General features: G+C 42.9%; 1 protein-coding gene across 1 annotated transcript; it reads left to right on the forward strand.

The window, feature by feature from the left end:
• The first annotated feature begins 6,366 nt into the window (after positions 1–6,366).
• Positions 6,367–19,875, forward strand: LOC112566361 (protein kinase C-binding protein NELL2-like). Its single transcript, XM_025242518.1, has 8 exons — positions 6,367–6,484; positions 8,769–8,864; positions 11,696–11,834; positions 14,047–14,163; positions 14,434–14,516; positions 14,905–15,075; positions 15,371–15,610; positions 16,212–19,875. The coding sequence occupies exons 1-8, from the start codon at positions 6,404–6,406 to the stop codon at positions 16,269–16,271; spliced, it is 987 nt and encodes a 328-aa protein (XP_025098303.1). The 5' UTR covers positions 6,367–6,403; the 3' UTR covers positions 16,272–19,875.
• Positions 19,876–20,577: the final 702 nt, after the last annotated feature.

Here is a 20,577-nt window from a genome sequence, read left to right on the forward strand (position 1 = left end):
CGCTGTTGTCGCTGTGCGAGATTTACTACCTCCAGGGTGAGAAATGGTTCAACGTGTCTATGGTGACGTGTAGAAAGGGGAGACCAACCTTTTCCTTTTGCCGCTTTTGACCTTTGATAATAAATCACAATCATGTCAAAAGAAACTCAGAAATATGCAGGATATTATTTCTAGGATACTTCAAACAGGGAACTTGCTGATACTAAGGAGGACTTCGATGGATGCGCTTTCGGGGTCAAGCTGTCAGCTAAAATGTTTATAAAATAACAGCATCTTAAGTAAACAACTAGCATCCACCTGAACTTTGCACCCGGCCCCATGTCCCTAGACACTGAAACCTTTCACAGCTTTCTTGTATTTGTCCCTCGCTTCCTGCTTATAGTCTGTGTGATCCTCCCATCATACTCACGTGTAGTCAGCAACCTCGACCCCCATCACCCCATCCCCCACTCTACACACACCTGCGGGTGCAGAGAAAGGAAACCTACCTTACAGGTGAGTCTACTATCGCCAAAATAAACACGAGTGTCACGACACCGGAACTCTTCTATCTCAACCAAACTGGAGACCCTCCCGACCTCGCCATTCTTTTTCGCCGAGCGTTTGTAGAAGGAGGAATGAAAAGAATCTTGCAGCTTTCGCACTAAATGAGAATTTCGATAAGAACTGAAAGAATTATCTTTGTCCCATCATCCACCTGTACAGGTATCTGTGGGAGTGCAGGCAGTTGTGCGAAAAGAGAGCTTAGAATTCAGTAAATGTGTAAATAGTTCAGTGAGAGTGTAAACAGTTTTGTGGGAGTGTAACAGTTCAGTGGGAGTGTAAACTGTTTTGTGAGAGTGTAAACAGTTCAGTTGGAGTGTAAACAGTTCAGTGGGAGTGTAAACTGTTTTGTGAGAGTGTAAACAGTTCAGTTGGAGTGTAAACAGTCCAGTGGGAGTGTAAACTGTTTTGTGGGAGTGTAAACAGTCCAGTGGGAGTGTAAACAGTTCAGTGGGAGTGTAAACTGTTTTGTGGGAGTGTAAACAGGTTTTTCATGGGAGTCAACAGTTCAGTGGAAATAGCAAACTATTTAACGGGAGTGTAAACAGTTGTTTAGGAGTGTTAACAGTTCTATGGAAGTAGTAAACTGTCCTGTGGAAGTGTAAACAGACCTTTCGGAATGTTGACAGTTCAGTCGGAGAAGTAAACTGTCTTGGAGGAATGAGGGAATTAAACAGTTCCTGGGTATGGTTAACAGTTCAGTAAAGGGCAGTAAACTGTTTTGTCGGGAGTGTAAACAATTCTGCGGGAGTTGAACAGTTTGACTGTTGTAAAGAGGAGTCTGAGGGAATTTTCACTATAAAGATGCATCGTGTACAAAGACAGAGGAGGAGGGTGACTGGCATTCACTGGGAGTCTGCGAGCCTGGCATCCGGTTATGTTTGAAATATCTTGTTAATATTCCTCTCTGCTGTCTTCTCCCTTCCTCCCTCTCTCTCTCTCCTCATTCGTCTTTCTTTTAGCAACACACACACAAACACACACACACAAACACAAACACACACACAAACACACTCACAAACACACACACAAACACACACACACACACAAACACACACACAAACACACACACACACACACACACACACATCAAACACACACACAAACACACACACAAACACACTCACAAACACACTGACTGCATTGCCATCCAGTGCTGTCTTCCCTCCGCACTGACTGCTCCCTCGCGCCCTGCAAATTCTGTTCCGACTTGATTAGCCGTGGCACCCGTGAGGAGAAAACTGGCTTCGTTAGAGAACAGAAAAAATGCACCCCGTTCGCTTCCGGTTCAGATTTTGAGGCTGTTTCCGCGAGACCTTAAGTCAGCTTTGTCTAAATCACTTCCGACCACTCAGCACCCTCTCGCGCCTCTCTGCCTCCGGATGGAAAAACAAAACAGGTGCATAGAAGGTATAAATTTATTAACTTTAAGCAAAGCTTGGGTGGGGAGAGAAGGGGTGGGGTAGGGCGAGGGGTATGTTCGAATTTCCCCAGTTGCATCTTGACAATTATAAGCCAGACACAACTACAGCAAACTTGTTCTGAAGTCTGTGAATCTTCAGGGAAAAGAAGGAAATGAAAAATAATTAGAGCGCGGGTGAAGAATTATTCCCACCCAGGACTTGAAGACAAACTGAGTTATCTCAAATGTAATCTGTAATGCCAGAAAACCTTGGCAGTAGTGATGAGGATGTGTATATCATTTATATCTCATTTATCTTTATTGTACAGTTGTACTGTGCAGTGTTGACCAGTTGGCACTTTGACAGGGTCACAGGGTCACAGGGTTACAGGGGATGGGATGAGGATGGAGACTCCCAGATGACAAGATTTCATTCACTGGGGATTCCCGTGTCTTGTATTTTCCACCCTCAGCTCCGGAGTAATTAGTTTTACGAAATCTTCTTACATTTGTCTATTTACGCAGGCAAGTCCACCCGAGTGGCAGGATCTCTCCCCGGGAGAAATATATTGCAAGGGAGATCATTCTGGCTTAGCTGGCGTGAAAATAATCTGCACGATGCGTTGCCATGGCAATCAGGATTTTTTTTTTTTAAGTATACATGCTCCAACTCCGCCAAGAACCCCTAGAAGCTATGATGCTCACAAAAGATGACTTGTGCTAAGATAATACACAGAAACTCAGGTGTGCAATAAAGTATGGAAGGTGTGCAGTGCAGCAACAACCCAAAATAGAAACAATAAAATAAGGATGAAAAAAATTAGGAATGTTCAAACAAAAGAATGAAATTCGCAGAAGAAAGAAAAACAAAGTAATGGTTCTTTCTCTGAGAATAACCAAGCAAAGGATCCGGTGCTGGCTTCCGAAGTGTATCGCGGAATTCGAACCCGGACGTTCTATTTTTAGCTGCTTGACCTTTAAACCTGCTGATGAAAAATGTTTATGATTGTTTTTTTTACTTACACCAGATCCTTGCTTCATAACAAATATAATATCTGGATTGGAATATAGTATCGGAATTGAAATGTGAGATCGGGGTAGGCGAATTTGTAGGAGTAATCAGCTACCTCCGTGGTAGTTACCAAGATGGCGCAGTCTCCACTACAACATACTTCTTAGTCTCGGTAAGCAAACACTAACCTGTAGAATACCGTATGTAGGTAATTATATACTTGTGTAGGTAATGCTGGCGTGAAACGAACTCACTTGCGACAAACACTGCCATGGAAACGATAAAACACGGGGTGACTCACCCACCCGCCTCATTTCAAAGTTCATGTTCGACAGTTCGCGATTTAAAAAGCCGGCCTGCGGTATATGCTCCTTGGTACTTCCACTTCTGTCAGCAGATTAGCATACGAGGTTCATCTCCATGGCGGCCTCAACCTTTTGAGAACATTGGCTCTCACCCACCCGTCCCACCCCGACTGTGTGCAACAGGTAGTGACGCATACCTGGCGCGCGACAGGTGAGAACTGTACAGCCCCGCCTAAACAAACTCAGGGTCGGTGGCTGCTTTCCAACCATGTCAGTACAACGTGCTGAGCGACCGTTGCCAGGCGCATGCGCACACGCTGCACGTGCACACAGCAGTGCTCTCGCCAGTGAACACTACAATCCACGCACTCGCACCCGGAGTCCACGAGTTTGGACAAAACCTGGAAAGATGGGAACTCGGGTCAAAGAGCAAGGATTTGTGTTTGTCCTGATGGTTCTCAAATGACAGAAAGGAGGAATGCACTCTCTTGTCCCTCTGACTCTCGGAAACATTGACGAGTGCTGATTTATTTATTTATTTATTTATTTATTTTTTTTTTTTTTTTTTTTTTTTTTTTGGCATCCTGACCGTCGTAGTAAAAAGAAACAACTGTTCTGTCACATCAAATATCTTTCACAAGAATCTGTTGTCGTGAAATAAGTTTTAAATTGCTTGTTGACGAAGATCATATTTCGTGCAGCATCAGTTGTTTGAGAGGGACTGCGTTCGAAAACAAGCGCTGTCTGTGTTCCTTTCCTATTTTTTTTCCTCCTTAACATAAACATTTCTCGGTCACGCCTTTCTTGACGATCCATTGATAACCGAGCGAAAAAGCTGTAAAACTGTCAGATTGTATCGGTGGACACTTATCTGTTGCACTTAGATGTGTGCCACACAACTACACACAACTTTATGACTAAGTGGACTGATGTTACAAAACGAAGGTGTGTATAATGCGAAAACATTCATGTTTATTTAATTATAATAATGATTGGTGGAGTTTGAAAGGTCACTAACCTGCTCTCTTCACTAAACATTTCAAAGCAGCCGGCGGGGTAGACAGGTAAGGTATGAGCTATGAATAACAGACAAACATTTTATCGTTGGTTTTCGTGACCACTTCTTGTCCTCTTCATCAACTTCCCATCTTTTTCGACTTCCATAGTTTTAAAGGTCTAGTAAGGTGCACACTTCTTGTTTCTTACTCCTGAGTAAATCTCAGTGTAAGATACTATTTCCCCAAATTTAAGTGAGTTTCTTTTCGTTCTGAGAAAAAAATGTCTAAAGGTCACCATGTGAAGAAGAGGTCAAACTGGTGATGTAAGTTTGTGTACAGACATCCCTAATAAACACATTGTTATAGCTTTCATTGCCCTAGCTAACCCATTGTCTGAGGCCTTGACGAGGTAAACTGTCCTCGTACAATCGTGACGTCAGTGATGTCGACCTCGACCTGTGTATGGCGATGTCTGAAGGTGTGTATTGTGAGAAAGGTCTTCCAAATTTTGTCAAAAATATCATCTTACACTTGACCAGTCACTAACTTACACAAGGTAACAAAATTCTGCACCAAACTAAAACTAAGACCTTTTTCTTATCGTTCTAGAGTTGTGTCTGTCCGTCTCTTCTCTCTATCTAACAAGAACACTTTCGCTTGTTGCGTTCCATCTCTCCCCATCATATCCCGACTCAGTCATCTCCCCTTTACAACTCCTTGCAGTTCGTCTGCCAACAGTATGAGAATTATCATGTTTGCTTTGACTCTTGTCCGAGTCTTCGCTTGGCACGCGACTGCGCCGTCGGCATTTGCTGCACAAAAAAAGTTTTTCACATTCTCCATGAATCCTCCATGAATCCTCCATGAATCCTCCATGAATCCTCCATGCACCCGCAGTTTCTGTCACGCCCTTTCAAGGTCGCTTCGCGTTCCTCCTTAAAATCATTAGTTTTTTGTTGACATGTTTTGTAGTTTCTGTTTACTTAAGAGTCGGTTAACAGGAGAGAGGTGGGAGGACGAAAGGTAAATTACCGACACACTTAATTCTGTCCTTGTTATTTCTTTACATGACAGGCGTGGAATCGCTAAACAGTTTTCGTTTAAAATACAAACATCGCAAGAAAACATCAAATTCCTCTGCACATGTCTTAATTCTGTTGTATTAGGCGTTTTGCTTCACTCTGGTATCAATATTTGTTTGAAAAGTGAGACTGAACGTTCTGAAAAGGCGCCAACTGGCTGGCTTCACATTTTTCTTGCTGGTCTTGCACTATTTTGCTTGCCTTCGAATTAATTCTTGCTCTCCCGTCTTTCTATCTCTCACACTTTTACTCTTCCTTTCTGCCTGATTGTCTACCCTGTTGTTTGTGAGAGAGAGAGAAAGGAAAACACACACACACCGAGGATTAATTTATTCCAAGGCCATTTCCGTACAGAAGGGGAAAGAATAAATCAGCGATAAATCAATATTACAATAAAAATAATGTACAGTGACTAGCTAGGGAGATTATTCTTGCTTATAGTGTTTTTTACAAAAGTTGTTAGTATTATTAAAATCTGTATTACAGGTCTACAATATCTTTTTTGCATTTATATGTATTTATTCTGCTTTGTTCGTTTTGTGTCTATTTTTTTTTACTTTTTGAGGTTAATGTGTAATAAGTATACCTTTGTGATATTTATATTTTTGTACAATATTTATAGCTTGGTGATTTATAGGTAATATTTATACTTTTATTTTTTGTTGTCTATTGTTATACTTTGTGCGTTTTAAAATTTTAAATTTCTACTTTTTTATAATTTATGTCTAATACTATAATATTTTCTGTTTTTCATGTTACATGTATTTAAAGCTTTTGTATACTTTCTGTGTTTTACTTTTGATATGTAGACGTTTTGTATTTTAAATATGATTTTATGATTTTTAGTTTCTAATGTCTGGTATATTCTTTGTGATTTATACATTTTGTATTTTATCTCTAATATTATAGTTTTTGTGTTTTATATCTAATATTTTTTACTGTCTGTGTTGATGCCTAATAATCATACTTTTGTTGCCTCGTTTTCATTCAGTGTACAGAAAATGCACTTTTTGTTACAGACTATGACGAGTGTTTGGAAGGGATCCACAACTGCCACACCGATGCGGAGTGCATCAACGCCCAAGGCTCTTACGAGTGCAGGTGTAAGAATGGTTACCAAGGCGACGGTTTCACCTGCAAACGTAAGTTTCTTTGAAAGATGTGACCAAACTTTGCAAACCAGATCACGTGGAGGTATCTGTTACTGTATAACGGATGTAGCATACATAGAGAAAGAGAGAGAGAGAAAGAGGAATTAGAAGGAACAGACAGAAGCCAAAGAAAAGTCGGTGTTAATGGCAGAATACTTCAGCTTACGAGGGCCACGACAGAAACGTTTGTCAGAAGCATTCATCAATTCGGATGCTTTCTCGTGATCTGAAGACGAGGGTAACCTGAACCATCGGCTTTCAAGTAGATGAAAGGTTGTGGTGCCGGGCGATGGCTTCCACAGAGCTGGTGTTAACAGCTGGTCCTCGCCATCCACACGGAGAAGGCGACAGTGCAGAAAGTGTTTATTGTCATAATACAGGAATGCCTGCTGTCTTTTAACGCACACAACAACTGCTTCAAGAAAAGGTTGGAGAGTGTGGAGGTGGAGATGGATGCAGTAGACGGATGGGGTAATTAGAGAGAGTGTGTGGGAAGGAAAGAAAGAAAGGGAGTGGAGTATGGAGGCAGCTTGTAGGGAATGAAAGGTGATGGTTAAACGAAAGAATAGTCATGCAAAAGATGTCGACAATACGAGAGACTCCAAATGAGATTGTGGAGAAGGAAGTATTTGTAGTCTGTTCTTTTCTACCATTTCACGGCAAAAGGTAACATTCTCCAAAAACGCGCTTGTAACAATTTTTAACAAAGAAAAAAAAAGGAAAAAGAAAGTGTTGAGACTTATGTTGTTGAAATCATTGAAGAGTAAACATTTTATTTACAAGGTAGGGGAAGGAGTGGTGGTCAATTCCAGCACGACCACTGCCTAAAGTCGATTCGATCACATCATCATATGTGGATAATGCGGCCACGAAATAAGTGAATTTTGCTGTTATCTCCTTTATCGTCCTCGGTTGACCTGTGCAGGTCAATCTTGGTCTCTCTTTAACTTTTGTGTGTTTGTGCAAGGAATTTTTTTCTTGCTTATATAGATGGCCATGATTCATATTACTTCGACCAGCGTCCATTACTTTGATAGCAGTGACGACTGACCTATGACCTATGTATGTGACACGATTGATTAGTATTGAAGGAAAGTGTAAATCATTTGGTTCACATCAGCAGCGAATATGTTTCCCCTCAACAGTAACATAGGAACTCGGTGGTCGAATCGCCTAAGGCTGAGGTCGAATCGATTAAGGATCGAAAAAGTCTCGTGCGTGGTCGAATCGGTAAATGGTCGAATTGACTGGTGACCTTTGCAGCGTTGACAGTGTGGGGACTGATACATAAGTGCAAGTATTATAAGTGTGATGACACGAGCTCGAAACAGTTCAAAGTGTGGAAATATTTCTACTCGCAAGAGTTGAAAGTGAAGGGACTACTACAGACAAGTAGTTGATAGCTCGCCATGGATTCATCAGGTCAGTAGACAAGAATTAAGAGTGAACAGTCGTCTGCAAGAGTTCACTTAGTGCATCATTGACTACCAGCCTGCCCCTCCCGCTACCGTTTCCCGTTTCACTTCCCTCCCAGCGGCAGTAAAGAGTTGTTTCTGGCGGCTCCACACCAGACCCCAGCCTTTAGGATGGATTTGACGACCTTAATGGGGCAACGGTCTGCTCCATCCCCTGCTCGGCTATTTTTAGCATTTTCTTCAGAAGACGCCGCGAGCCCTGAACTCAACTGTTATCCTCGCCAATGAAAACGGAACGGGTACATCCAAGGTCCCATATTCCTGATGGGTGGTTGAGTCGGGTCACGTGATCCCAGGTTTCCGGCGTTGAGACCTCGCACGGCGTCTGTCCGAACTGCTGGAACTCTTGAAGCAGTGAACACCTTTGTTTATGACCTTAACTATTTTATTTAAATTCTTATTGAAAATGAAATTCTTACTTAATGGGTATTAAACTTTGGTGTATCTGTAAGGAAGTGACCCTTGTGGGTATCTATAGAGAGGAAGAGGGACAGACAACCATCCACCAATCAACGTCTGTGCGTGTAAGGAAGATGTGAACGAGTAGAATGGACGCTAACCCGTCCAATAGGATAAGATTTAGTTGTGTGTTTAAATTAATAAGTGCCATCATATAGAAGTATCTAAAGAAAGGACAGCAGTATCCATCTACGTGCTGTCTTTTTTTCCACATGGGAAAAGTCAACACCATCGTGAGGTCAAAACGGTAAAAACATTTTACAATTTCAATGAGTTGTGTCTAACGATTCTATTCTGCTGGCTTTTTTAAATTTTTATTTATTTATTTTTTTTTTTTGCAGCCCATTGTCACGGCGAGTGCCTCAATGGAGGAAAGTGCATTGAGCCCAATGTGTGTCAGTGTCGTCATGGATACATCGGACCTAACTGCGAACTTGGTGAGTTCAGGTCCCTCCTAGCTCAGGGTACAATTGTATTCAGTGCAAGCAGAAGGGAAGCCACTAAAATAATCCTCTCTTACACCTTCCTCTTGTAGTAAGTGCACATAATTAGATGTGTTTTTAAAGTTAAAAAAAACCCACAGACTTTTACTTTCTCTCTTATTATTTCTCATTTTTCTCTTTCTCTCTTCCCTCCTCCCTCTTTCTCTCTTTTCTCAGGAGACTCTCCACGCGCACAGCCACCCACCCACCCAATACGCACGTGTGTGTATGTATTCCAAAACAAGCTTACGACTGCTATGCGAACAGATAAAAATCCAATTTTCTGTCCCGCCGCCATACTCGAGCTCGCGAGTTCCACGAGTTAAGCCATGCTAGACTAAACAAACCTCGGCGTTAAGCCTCCAGCGCGAAGTACTTTTCAAGGTTCGCTTTTCCAGCATTTTTCTTCGCCGACAAACCTCACTACTCTCTCATCTCTCCCTCTTCTTCTCTCCCTTCTCCTGCCTAGTTGTTTTTAGCCAGTCTTCCAATCAACCTGTCTCTCCTTCTGTCATTTTTGCCAGTTGCATGAATCTGTACGTCAACGGTACCGGCCTGTTGTTACGAGACGGTGATTGCCCGTCCCGACCCTCGCTCGGCCTCGTCCTGTCTTCTGTCTAAAAACTGGTTCGCTGTCTTGATTGCTGGAATGGTTAAGTAAATGAAATTAAACCGTGTCACTGGCACGGTTCTTAGAGAAGAACAATTTACCACAGTCATTTAAGCAGATTTCTTATCTGATCGATGTTTTGTGGCCATGTGGACCTCCAGATGCTGACTCCAGATGAACATGAGCCGAGCACTAACAGGCAATGCCACACCTACAAATCACCTCCAGTCTGTTGTCTGATCGAGGCTTGTAAGCATTCTCCTTAGTCGCTCAGGGAAGCCCTGCTAGGATTTTCAGGTCTTCCCCCTTCTGTCCCGTCTCCATCCCTGTCAGACTGGCGTCATCCAGATGGTCGTAGTCCTCGTCCAACCAGCGGCGGGCTTTCTTACTGAGCCGTCCGTTGTAAAGTTCATGTAGACCTCTTCGCTGTGTTGAATGTAATTAAGCAACTCGAAGACTATTAGCCTTACAGATTTTCTCACACTTTTTTGAAGATACGTCTGCGAGACTGGCACCAAAAAATTGAAGTAGGGACTAAATGTCTTTTGTGAGATGCTTCAGGACACGTCATCGTGACCGGAAGTGATTCTCACCTGATCACGTGCGAATCATGCCCGTAAGCTCATTGTAACCTGCAGTCGGACGGCGAATGGATGACTGCTGTTCTGGAAACACCCTTCATCACATATTCTACCTGATGGCAGAGGGATAGGTGGGGCTCACCTCATTCCTCCGGACTATCAAAGGAAGGGGAAGTAACACTAGTGATGTATGACGGGAAGGAGCACTTTCGTTGATGTTTCATCTGCGTCCACTTCTCGATTCTGCAAGAACAAAGCAAGTCCTCCTGCAGACATACAGTTCCGACAGCAAACACCATTGGCCCCAGTGAACTTCTGCAAATAATGTGTTACCACCCACGCCCATACCCCAACTCCCTCCACCCGTCTCCACCCAAGATTTCTTATCTTGTTGTAGTGCACCACGTGTTTCTGCACACATCCAGATAATTACAGGATGGGTTATAGGAGATGGGGTGTGAATAGAAGGTAGATTCACAGGTGAGGACGCGGTCTCCGCATCAAGATATTGTTTGTGGGACCCTGCGCTCTGCTGCTCACACCTTGCTCGTGCCTGCTGTTGTTGCTGTTGTTGCTGTGTCTGCGGTTCCGCCTGACCCGGCGCCTGTTTGTGGCAATTCCGGCTTAACGAGGTCTGCACCAAAGAGCCGGGTGCCGGGTGTCGGAAAAGGCAGACTCCTCCGCGGCCCACTTTGTCGACATCAGCCCAGGTGCGGAAGATGGATATACGTGGGCGAGGGAATCAGTCATCCGTGGATGAAAGGCTTACACGCGGCAAGTAATGGCAAGAGAACGGGGAAATCGGATCGCTTGTTATTTGCGAGGCACCCAGATGATGGAATTTTGCACAAGAATGCCGGCTCGTCCTCGGAAAGTCTGCACGCACGCGCTTTGTGACACTGCAGTTCCTTGAGCTGCCATCCACCAGTCATTTTGTCTCGTCCACAGTCACGCAAAGCCACGTGACTGACAGGACATGTGCCTGCTGTCACGTGACCCTCTACTTCCTTTCTTTCACGCTTTGGTTGGTGATGAGAGACTAATAGTGACGTTTTCTTGTACAACCTTCACACACTCTCCTTTATTCTTTTATTTAATAAAGTCAGCTTACTGCTATCTTTCTCTCGTCAAGTCTCCTGACTCCTACTGCAGTCAATGGACGACATCGTGTTTTCAAGCTTTCGTCTTGTTTGTGTGTTGTCATGTATGCACAGAGCACTTCCTGTGTATGTGAAGTCATTATCGCTCATAGCTTTGGTGTGTACAAAATACTTTATTGTTATTATTCAGCATGATGACTTATTAGGATGCAGAATAAACTTCATTAACGTTTACTGTGAAACGACTTGGCGGGAAGTATGTCCTACCCGAGACCTGCACACGGTGGTGTAAGATAGAGGTGACTCATGATGGCCTTTAATTAATTTCGAGCTGTTCCCAAGGGAAGCATGCTAAAGGGGATGACAGGTCTTCCTTTAGTCGCATCCTCACTGAAATCTGATTAGAACTATTGTTCGATATTCGTTTCCCGTAAGATCTTGTCGGTACTTTTCTGCAAGGCCCACCTGATGCCCATAAGTTGTCTGTGTCCCCAGATATCGACGAGTGCGCTCTGGGCGTGTCCACGTGTCGCGGCCACTGTGTGCATCAACGAGCCTGGCTGGTACCACTGCGACTGTGTGCAGGGCTTCCACTCCATCTGGCCCGACAACCACTACGGCAGCCTGTGTCTGGGTGAGTGTCTTGCTTCTACACGGGTGGCCATGGCGGCTGACGCACTCTGTGAACCCACAATTTAATAGTATCCTTCCATCGAGCGGTTCACACACACACACACTAAAACACACCACTATCTCCTCCACGCCATCAACACAACGACCATAATACACAACATTTATTATTATTAACCCTCACTGTAATGTCGATAATGGGGGGCGTAAGGGACACATTTCCTACCGTCCTATGACACTACTTCCTCTGTTTATCACACTGTCTTTCTCTTAAAAGAAATTTAAGCAACAAAATGATGTGATAAAGACAGGGTTAGGTTGTCCCACCGACCTCAGAGTCATGAAACAGAACGAAAGGTGGTTCCCGACAAGATCCGCAATAAATCTCACGATCATCCTCACCCAGTGAGCCACAGGGGACCCCCAGTCCTATCATCTTCCCGCGCATGCGTCAGATCTGCTCTTGCCGCCTGTTTGCTCAGTGATCGATATGTCTGATGATTCATCGTTGATCGATTTTTCAGAAATGTTAGACAGTCGCGTGCTCCCGCCATCACATCGATGGGGTAAATGAAGTTTGTAAATCAAATTTAACCCTCGAGTTCGGGCAGAGGCACAGTTCTTCTGTCGGCTACGATCCCCTTAGGGAACATTTCGTAATCTTCAAGGCTGATGTTCTCATACCAGAGTTCTGCTGGAATCTGTATCAGTAAGACATATAAAAAGAGAAAAATTCAAAATGTCAGCATTTCAGCCAACACAAAACGAAAGGAAACGGTATCTTCTGCTTATAAACGTATTTCGAAAGAATTTCTATTGATGCAAAACCAATATGGCTAAAATATTCAGGTGAAAACACGGCAAACATTGCAGAAGAAGGCAAGCCATTATTCGCAAGGATAATTCCTTCTCGAGACACTTTCCAGAAGCAGCGGATGATGGAACCATCGACCCACTGTACCTCGGAGTCTTGCGCCTTGCAGGACACAATTCCCACTTCATTATTTTTCCCACCCCACTCCAGCGATGAAGACGACAATGGCTGCAAGCTGGATCCACGAACATCCGTCATTCTGGAATTAGTGTCTACTCTGTATAGACAAGAATGAAGCCTGACCACGTGAACAGGTGAAAGGGGCTTAACTCAAGTGCGGTTTGATCGGGGCTCTGACCATCTTAGACTGGAGTTGTCGGCCCGAAAGTTTAAAAAAAACAACTATGTTCTCTTTGTTGTTTTGTGTGTTGTAACGATCGTCTGTGATGAGATTTTTTTTTTTAATTTATAGGAGAGGGAATGTGATCTTGTTCCCCTGTCAGAACCGTTAGCTTTTGTGGCGTGTGAGGTTATGGAGAAATACATCGTCACAGAATAGCTCAGTTGTCTTGATTGGGTCGCTATAGTCGTGAGACTGATGGTGGCGCTGCAGAAGCTGCTTCCGGTATCCCACCATTCCTCCAACATTCATCATCTTCAACCACCCGACTCAGATCATTTACAGTTTCATTTCCACACGGCCTTGAGGGAAACCTCCTGGCATGTCAAGCTAAAATGTCGTCCCCACCGACAACTGATCTACCTTGTCCAATCTGGAATCAAACACCTTTAATATCTTAATTAGAGTGTCTCTCACAGAAACTGAAGCAGCTGCAGGTGTTATCAGTTGGCAAATGGGGAATATCCTCCAAGACGGAGAAGGAAATATCGAGCCTCAGGGACATATTATGCGACATAGGAGCACATCCCTAGTTCCCCTCACAACAACCTCAACCTTCCACCAAACACACGAGCCAGCATTTGAAGGATGCGCTCGACTCCAGCAGGTGCCAGCTGGGTGGCAGCCGAGGGGAGCCCAGAATGCCCTTTCATGCCACTTGCATGTCTGGTGCACTGTGGCCGCGGCAGCTGTTGGCACGGCGAGCTCATCCCTCAAAGACTTCATGTATGCGACCTTGAAACGCACAACAAATGCAACAGTCGTACAAGAACTTGTCGGAAGCTCTCATCATTGAGGAAAGGGAAACTACTCTGCCAGTGTTAGCATATGCAAGCGTGGTGGAGTTGCTTCCCATGTTTCACACCTTCCATGCGGGCGTCTTTCGTAGCTATCACACAGACAACGCTGGAGGAAATAGCATCCTCTTATATCATAAAGGCGATGAAATCCTATAGAAATCTTACCCATCCACCCGTCATAACTAACCTGTGTTTCTTTCAGACTTGAACGAGTGCGTGGGCGAAGGTGAAGGTCACACGTGCCATCCCAGCACGCAATGCGTCAATGAAGAGGGAAGCTACTCGTGTCGCTGCTTGAAACAGGATAACTGCTTGCACAGTAAGAACTACTTGGATTGTAATAAACACTAATTGTAACGCTGTTAATTTTACGCTGGAGAGGCGATACACTGCTGAGGCTTCGTCAATGTTTCAAAATAAAATTTTGTTTTGACCATAATGTTTGGCATCACCGAGGATAAAGATCTCAGTTGCATATGAATTCACCAAAAGTTATGTATGAGGTGGCTGCCTCCCTTGCCTCACTCCCCCGGTTCCTACGCCACTAATTCCTATACTCAAGCTATGTGTATACAACCGTGTTTTTCAGGCTGTATATTCCAGGGAGCAGATCACAAAAATGGCAGCAGATGGCACTCTACAGTTGACAAGTGTATGACTTGTACATGCCAGGTAAAACAAAACTCAGTCCTTCAGTCTATGTGTTACTCATCAAAGTTTCACGACTAGCGTTTTTTTAATGAAAAAAACAAAAGGCGTCCGCGGGCGCACGCCCACACTCACACACGTATACTCATGCATGCGCATAATCACGCCCTTAATATTGTCTTTAAAAAAAAAAAAAAAAAAAAGCTAAAGGAAGAATAAGTAACGAGTAATTTTCCCTCGAAAGTGAAAATCGTTGTATTGTGTCTCAGTTCTGGGCTTCTACATGTGAAGTGTTTAAAACAATGTATAGGTACAGATGGTTCGAAGTCTGTCGCTTTCAGCTGCTGAAGTTAGTTCATTAGTTGTGAAAATAATTGCACTTGCTGGCTAATGACCATCATCTCGTCCTCAGAGCGGCGTGGCCACCTGCCACAAGATGACGTGCGACTGCGAGTCCCCGGATGTTGACCTCGACTGCTGCCCACGCTGTGACGTGTCGGCCAGCTGTCACCACCAAGAGTTTTCTCTGGTACTCCAGCATGGAGAGACCTGGACCTACCGGTGCCAGATCTGCGAATGTCTGGTCAGTAGACGCCTTCAAAAGAGTGGGAGGGTCCTTTTCGGTTCCAAACTCTCAATGTCATCCCAACTGTTTGTCTCTCCTTGTAAATGTAAACATAGATCCTTGCAATGATCGTTTTTCTTTGTACAAATGTTTACTTGTAATTAGATGTGTATTGGATGTGTCATTGCTACCCAGGATCTATACTTAACCATTCTTTCCCGTCTGTCTTCCTGCCTGCCTGTCTGTACGCTGTTGTGGTCATTTTTAGTCTGTGACACGAACTGACTCACGACCTATGACCTTGCACCAACAGCATGGTGAGACGGACTGCTGGCCCATGGACTGCCCTCAGCTGACCTGTCAGAACGCCGTGCAGGAGCCTGGGGACTGCTGCCCCCGCTGCGTCGACACCAACCCCTGCGCCAACCCGCTGCTGCTGCAGGCCGGGGGCCGCGATAGCTCCACGAGCACCTGTGTGTACATGGGCACGACCTACGGCCATGGAGACACATGGGTCTTGGAGACCGACCCCTGCACCAGCTGCGAGTGCAAGGTGAGTCGGGTACACAGACCACCCAACCAGCTTACTAGTAACGGAAACGACGATGGAAACCATTATCATTAGCACTTTTTGAAAGGCTATGTACTTTACTTGCTCGATTTTTCTATCTTTCATTCATTCTTTGTTTATTCATTCAAATTCTTTTTTATTGCTTCTTTCTTAATTGCTTCCATTTTCCTTTCCCTTTCGCCCTTTACTATCTTATCTGGCGTTTCTGCGATGGCTTCAGTGGAATTGAAAACTTAAAGGTTCAGCTATAGTAGTTCCAAAAGAATACAAGAGCTGCTCCTAATGCTTGTCTCTTCTTTTTACTTTCGGAAATGAGGGTTGGAGCAAAAGAGACAGAAATTTGTTATAGGTAACTAATCTGTCTTCAGCCAGAAAGAAGAACATAATGGCTCCGATGTATTTTCTTAAACTAGCGAGATCGAGTAGGCTGGGTTATTTTTGCCAAGTTCTGACAAATTTACGACTCTTCCTGAAAACTCTGCAGTAGATAATGCTAAACACTGAAAAATATTAATACATGTTTGATAGCCCTCCTCCCAGCCGATGCCGTGCTTTAACATGATTGATGTGGTTTATTTTTCAGGCCGGCCATATTTGCTGCTCTTACAGCCAGACATGCGCAGCAAGCCGGAAGTTGCAGTGATAGTGTGTGACTGCATGTTTATGGAACTGGAATTTCAGCCTGGTTTTTTGGAAAAAAAATGTTGGATTCCTTTTAAACGCTGGCCTCTTTTTTCCCCAGACATGTTAGCACAGAACTTTATCGGCTTGCCTATTTATCGTGCAGAATTTTATTTTGCCGCAGACGACGCACGTCTCTATAAATAGATATGCCCAGGCTATTTTTGGCCATTTCGCTCGACCAACGCAAGTGTTAGCTGTGCTTACGTAGACTTCCGGTGTGGTGAGAGCAGCCTCCAGCTAACTAGCTTCACAAGTGTTCGATGGATGTCGCGGCAAGGTGTTCTCTGGTCACTGGCTTATTTGTTGTTCTGGTGTGTGTACATTAGCAAAGATCAGTGGACTTGCGGTGGAGTCCGATCAGATGGGATACAACAACCGTCTGGTCTGATGAGCACCAGGAGGACAGCAGACATTTTCTTAACGAATGATTGTAACTGTTTCATTGACATGTTTAAACCTAAATGGCTGCTACATAGTCAAAATATATGCCTGCAGTCTGAGTAATATATGTGCGATTGTGACGCATTATTTGTGAAATATTCCTAAGCTGTTTTGTGAAAATGCGAAGGAATAAAGAGGTGTAGGTAGGTGAATGGGACTCTAGTATCCAGCCAATCGAATAACCCCATTCCCAAACCTTTTCCTCCCAAGCGGTGTGGATATCACCTGTCTATGGGGATCGCAAGAACACCTTTTTTGTCAGGCAAGACCAGCAGGAGTAAATAGGTGTTGATCGTTGGGGTGGGCAGGATGACATCCTCATGACCTCCCCAGACATTACGGGAGGTTCTCTACTCTTCCTGGCCAGTTCAATCTGCATGGAGTTCCAGAACACGTGGGGCAGACTGCATATTTTTCGCTTTGTGCTGTTTATTTGTTACAGTTAATCTGATGCCCAAACAAGTGGAAGTACTCCCGATAAATCACTGTAGCTGTAATTTCTAAGATCTGTGATCTCTCTTTTTTTTTTCTTTCCTTCTTTATTTCTTCTCCATCTCTCTTTCCTGTCTTCTTTCTTCTCTCTTTATGTTTCTTGAGATGTCATCTGAGTTAATAAGTTTTGTTGCTTTTTTAATCCTGATTTTATTTTTGTTTTTTATGTTTTGGTTTGTTTCTGGCTTGAACATGTCTGAAACATTTCCCCTCCCCGGTGACTCTTAAGGTCAGTTTGTAGAAAGTCTGCGGTCTTTCGGGATGTTGGTTTGGTTCGGAGTTCCAACGTTCCTTATAAGATGCTTGTAAAGACTTCTGTGAATACCTTCGTTGAACTTTACCTCCAAACTGACAAATATGTGGAATTTCCTCTAGTTTCTCTCCCCCGACATTTAGCAATCCTCCACCTCACCCCCTACCTCCCACACCCTCTAAATACCTGTTTCTGTTGTTCCCGATGTGATGAGCTATTGTGATGCAACTATCGTCGTCTGCTGCTGTGGACATTGCAAAGACTCGCTCGTGCCGTCTGGCTCACACGTTCTGGAGCCTCGAGTGTGTCCAGGAACATCTTTAGATAGAAATAGTTGTAAGAATTTGTGCTTGAACTTTATCAGTCATGCTTGCATGTGTTAACCTCCAAAGAAGGCTGGCGCTTGTCTTGCTCACAGCATTTATGTGATTTGTTTGGGGTTTGGTTTTATTTTATTTTTTTTTTTTTGCACGTTCATGTGCGAACATGTGTGTGTGTGTGTGGATTATTTTTTTGTGTGAATTCTTTTACTATCATGGATGGGTGACATCTGTGTGACGATTATCCTACTGCCTTGTTGATGCAGCTGTGATTTCTTAATATTTGCCTGATTTATTTTTATCCTTCCCCCTACAATAGAACTTTAAAGAGCTTGTCAAGTCAAAGAAATAACTCCAAACTTGTATTTTCTCTCTGTCTCTGCCATTGAGTTTGCACGTTCTTCTTGCACTCTTTGATTTGGATGAAGGCGCTAAGCGACTCCTTCCTCCGTCGCCTGCTTTGTTTGCCCGCCCCTCACCTTATTCATGACGTCAGCAGTCAAAGCGCCATCTGGCAGTCATGGCAGGAACGCAACTCCTCTATTCTCTCCTCGTTCGATGCTCGTTACAAAACTATATTGGCAGGAAGGTCAACGGCATTAACAGGACAAGACATGATTGGTAGGGTGTCACGTGATTTGTCATGTCTGTGCATTACTGTGCATTTACAAATCATGAAACGTACGAACAATTATCTGCGAAGCGTATAAATTCGTAATCATGGCGAGGACTGTGGGGTTTCTTTTTTTTTTTTTTTTTTTTTTCTTTTATTGGTCTATGAGGTTGTTTATATCAATACTACTATTTATTGCACGATATGCATTGTGGCATTTATATGTTTGCCTGCAGTGTTTCTCTTGGAAATAACAAAGTTGTTGTTGAAACTGGTTGTGAAAGTTCATGTTAGAAGTGTACAAACAGCAGGACGATTTTGGTGATATGCTACAACATCCCCGACCCACCCTAATCCCCTTTCGCTGTTCTGAAGGCCTTTGGATGCTGTGTGTAGTTTGATTATACATCAGGATGAGCCAAGTGAACCCCACTTTCTCTGTAAGGTTCTAGAATTCTTTCTGTCTTCTCCCTGTTTGAAGATGTGGTTTTTTTTTCCCGTTGATGTTGTGCAATATGCAAAGTTTGGAGAGTCATTACACGAAGAAGAGAGTAGCTGGAATGTTCTGTTTGTAATCCAGCTGCGCCTTGGTAAGAAGGGTTTGATATTCAAGACACCCCTTTACTGGTATCAAATGTCATCTAGAAATATCGGTAACTAGTGAAATGTGAAACGTGTGTTCTTCATGTGTTTCACCTGTGATTTTGTTACTTTGTCGGTTCTCGCCGTGATTTTGTTACAGCGTGTGTCCTAAGTCCTCCGTGCTTTCCCCGCTTTCCTTCAATGCTAAATAAGTTTGATTTATTTCAGTGAAATTCTTTGCTTTGCTTCTATTTGATTTAGTTTGTTGGGGGTTTTGGTTTGTTTATTTGTTTATTTTTGCGTTGTCAAAACTGATCTGATTACTTTCACCTTATGGCCATTTTTTATAGATATCTTCACCGAGAAATGGGCAATTGTTTTGATTAATTTTTTTTATAATTTAAGCTTTATAATTTTTCTTAATAATTTAGGGGTTTGGAAAATAACTGCTAACTAGATAGTTTGTATCTATTTAATTATGGTACATACTTGGCTCCAAACAAAACAAGTTCATTTCGATTATCTGTTCAGAGCTGGACGTACCGATGGTCAAGATTAATTTGTGAGGAGCACTTTATGATAATATAATTTACAGTTTTATTTGTAGCATTCAAAAGGTGTGTCGGTGCTGTAGGCATCATTTTGCTGTTAATTTAATGCTTCTTTATTCGATTTTTTCAGTTTACTAACGTTTATCAATTCAATTTGTAGATTAGTAAATTCGATTGTTTTCACCTGTTTGTGTTTGTGAATTGGGTGGCACATATATTTTACATTGATGCCAGTGCAGTTGCTTTATTGTAGCTTGTATGGTTTTTTAAAGATTCAGGACCAAGAACAGGTTACCAGCAGCCACTTTTTTTTTAAATAACGAATGTTTGTTTGGTTTGGTTTGTTTTTTTTTTTTTTTTTTTTTTTTTTTTTTATTTATTTATTTGTTTGTTGTTTTTTTTTGTAGGTTTTTTTTTCTTGCTTTTTGTTTTGATTTGTTTTTGGGGGTTTTTTTTTGTTTTTTTGTTTTGTTTTTTTGTTTTGTTTTTGTTTTTTGTTGTTTTTTTTTTGTTTTTTTTTTTTTTTTTTGCTTTTCGCATGCAATTTGCTAGGCTGATGTCACGGACACGGGTGGTCTGTATAGTTCTTACTGCTGCCATTCATCCTTAGTCACCATTCACCATGATGACTCGCCGTTAAGTACAATATCACTCTGTAATAATTGTGCCAGACACATGCACTGATCAGAATTTCTTTGGCGTTCAGACTGTTCACACTCAGCTGTGCTCAGCTGTTGGTTTGAACTCTTGAAACTTTGTTGACTATCATGGTTTCAAAGTTAATTTTTACTAACTGGACTGTCACATGTCTTAGTCTTTTACACTGGAACAGCATTGACTGGAAGTATTGGTGAGCTCCATGAATTTTTGAATACTGAAACCTTCACAAGATGCGGAAAGTTGCCCTACTGACGCAAGGTTTTTAAAAGATTTGTTTAGGTTAAAATACATTTCAATCTACACCATTTACATTGACTGAAGTATTTCATATATGGCTTAGTCTTGCTATGCAA

Source organism: Pomacea canaliculata, linkage group LG6 (assembly GCF_003073045.1).
Source record: "Pomacea canaliculata isolate SZHN2017 linkage group LG6, ASM307304v1, whole genome shotgun sequence".
In the NCBI taxonomy this organism is placed as follows: Eukaryota; Metazoa; Mollusca; class Gastropoda; order Architaenioglossa; family Ampullariidae; genus Pomacea; species Pomacea canaliculata.

Excerpts from the sequence above, each read along its gene's own strand:
- LOC112566361 (XM_025242518.1), top strand. The coding sequence starts at position 6,404 with ATGCGGAGTGCATCAACGCCCAAGGCTCTTACGAGTGCAGGTGTAAGA. Across the intron at positions 11,835-14,046 it reads CTACGGCAGCCTGTGTCTGG|ACTTGAACGAGTGCGTGGGC; the intron begins GTGAGTGTCTTG and ends TGTTTCTTTCAG. Across the intron at positions 15,611-16,211 it reads GCACCAGCTGCGAGTGCAAG|GCCGGCCATATTTGCTGCTC; the intron begins GTGAGTCGGGTA and ends TTTATTTTTCAG.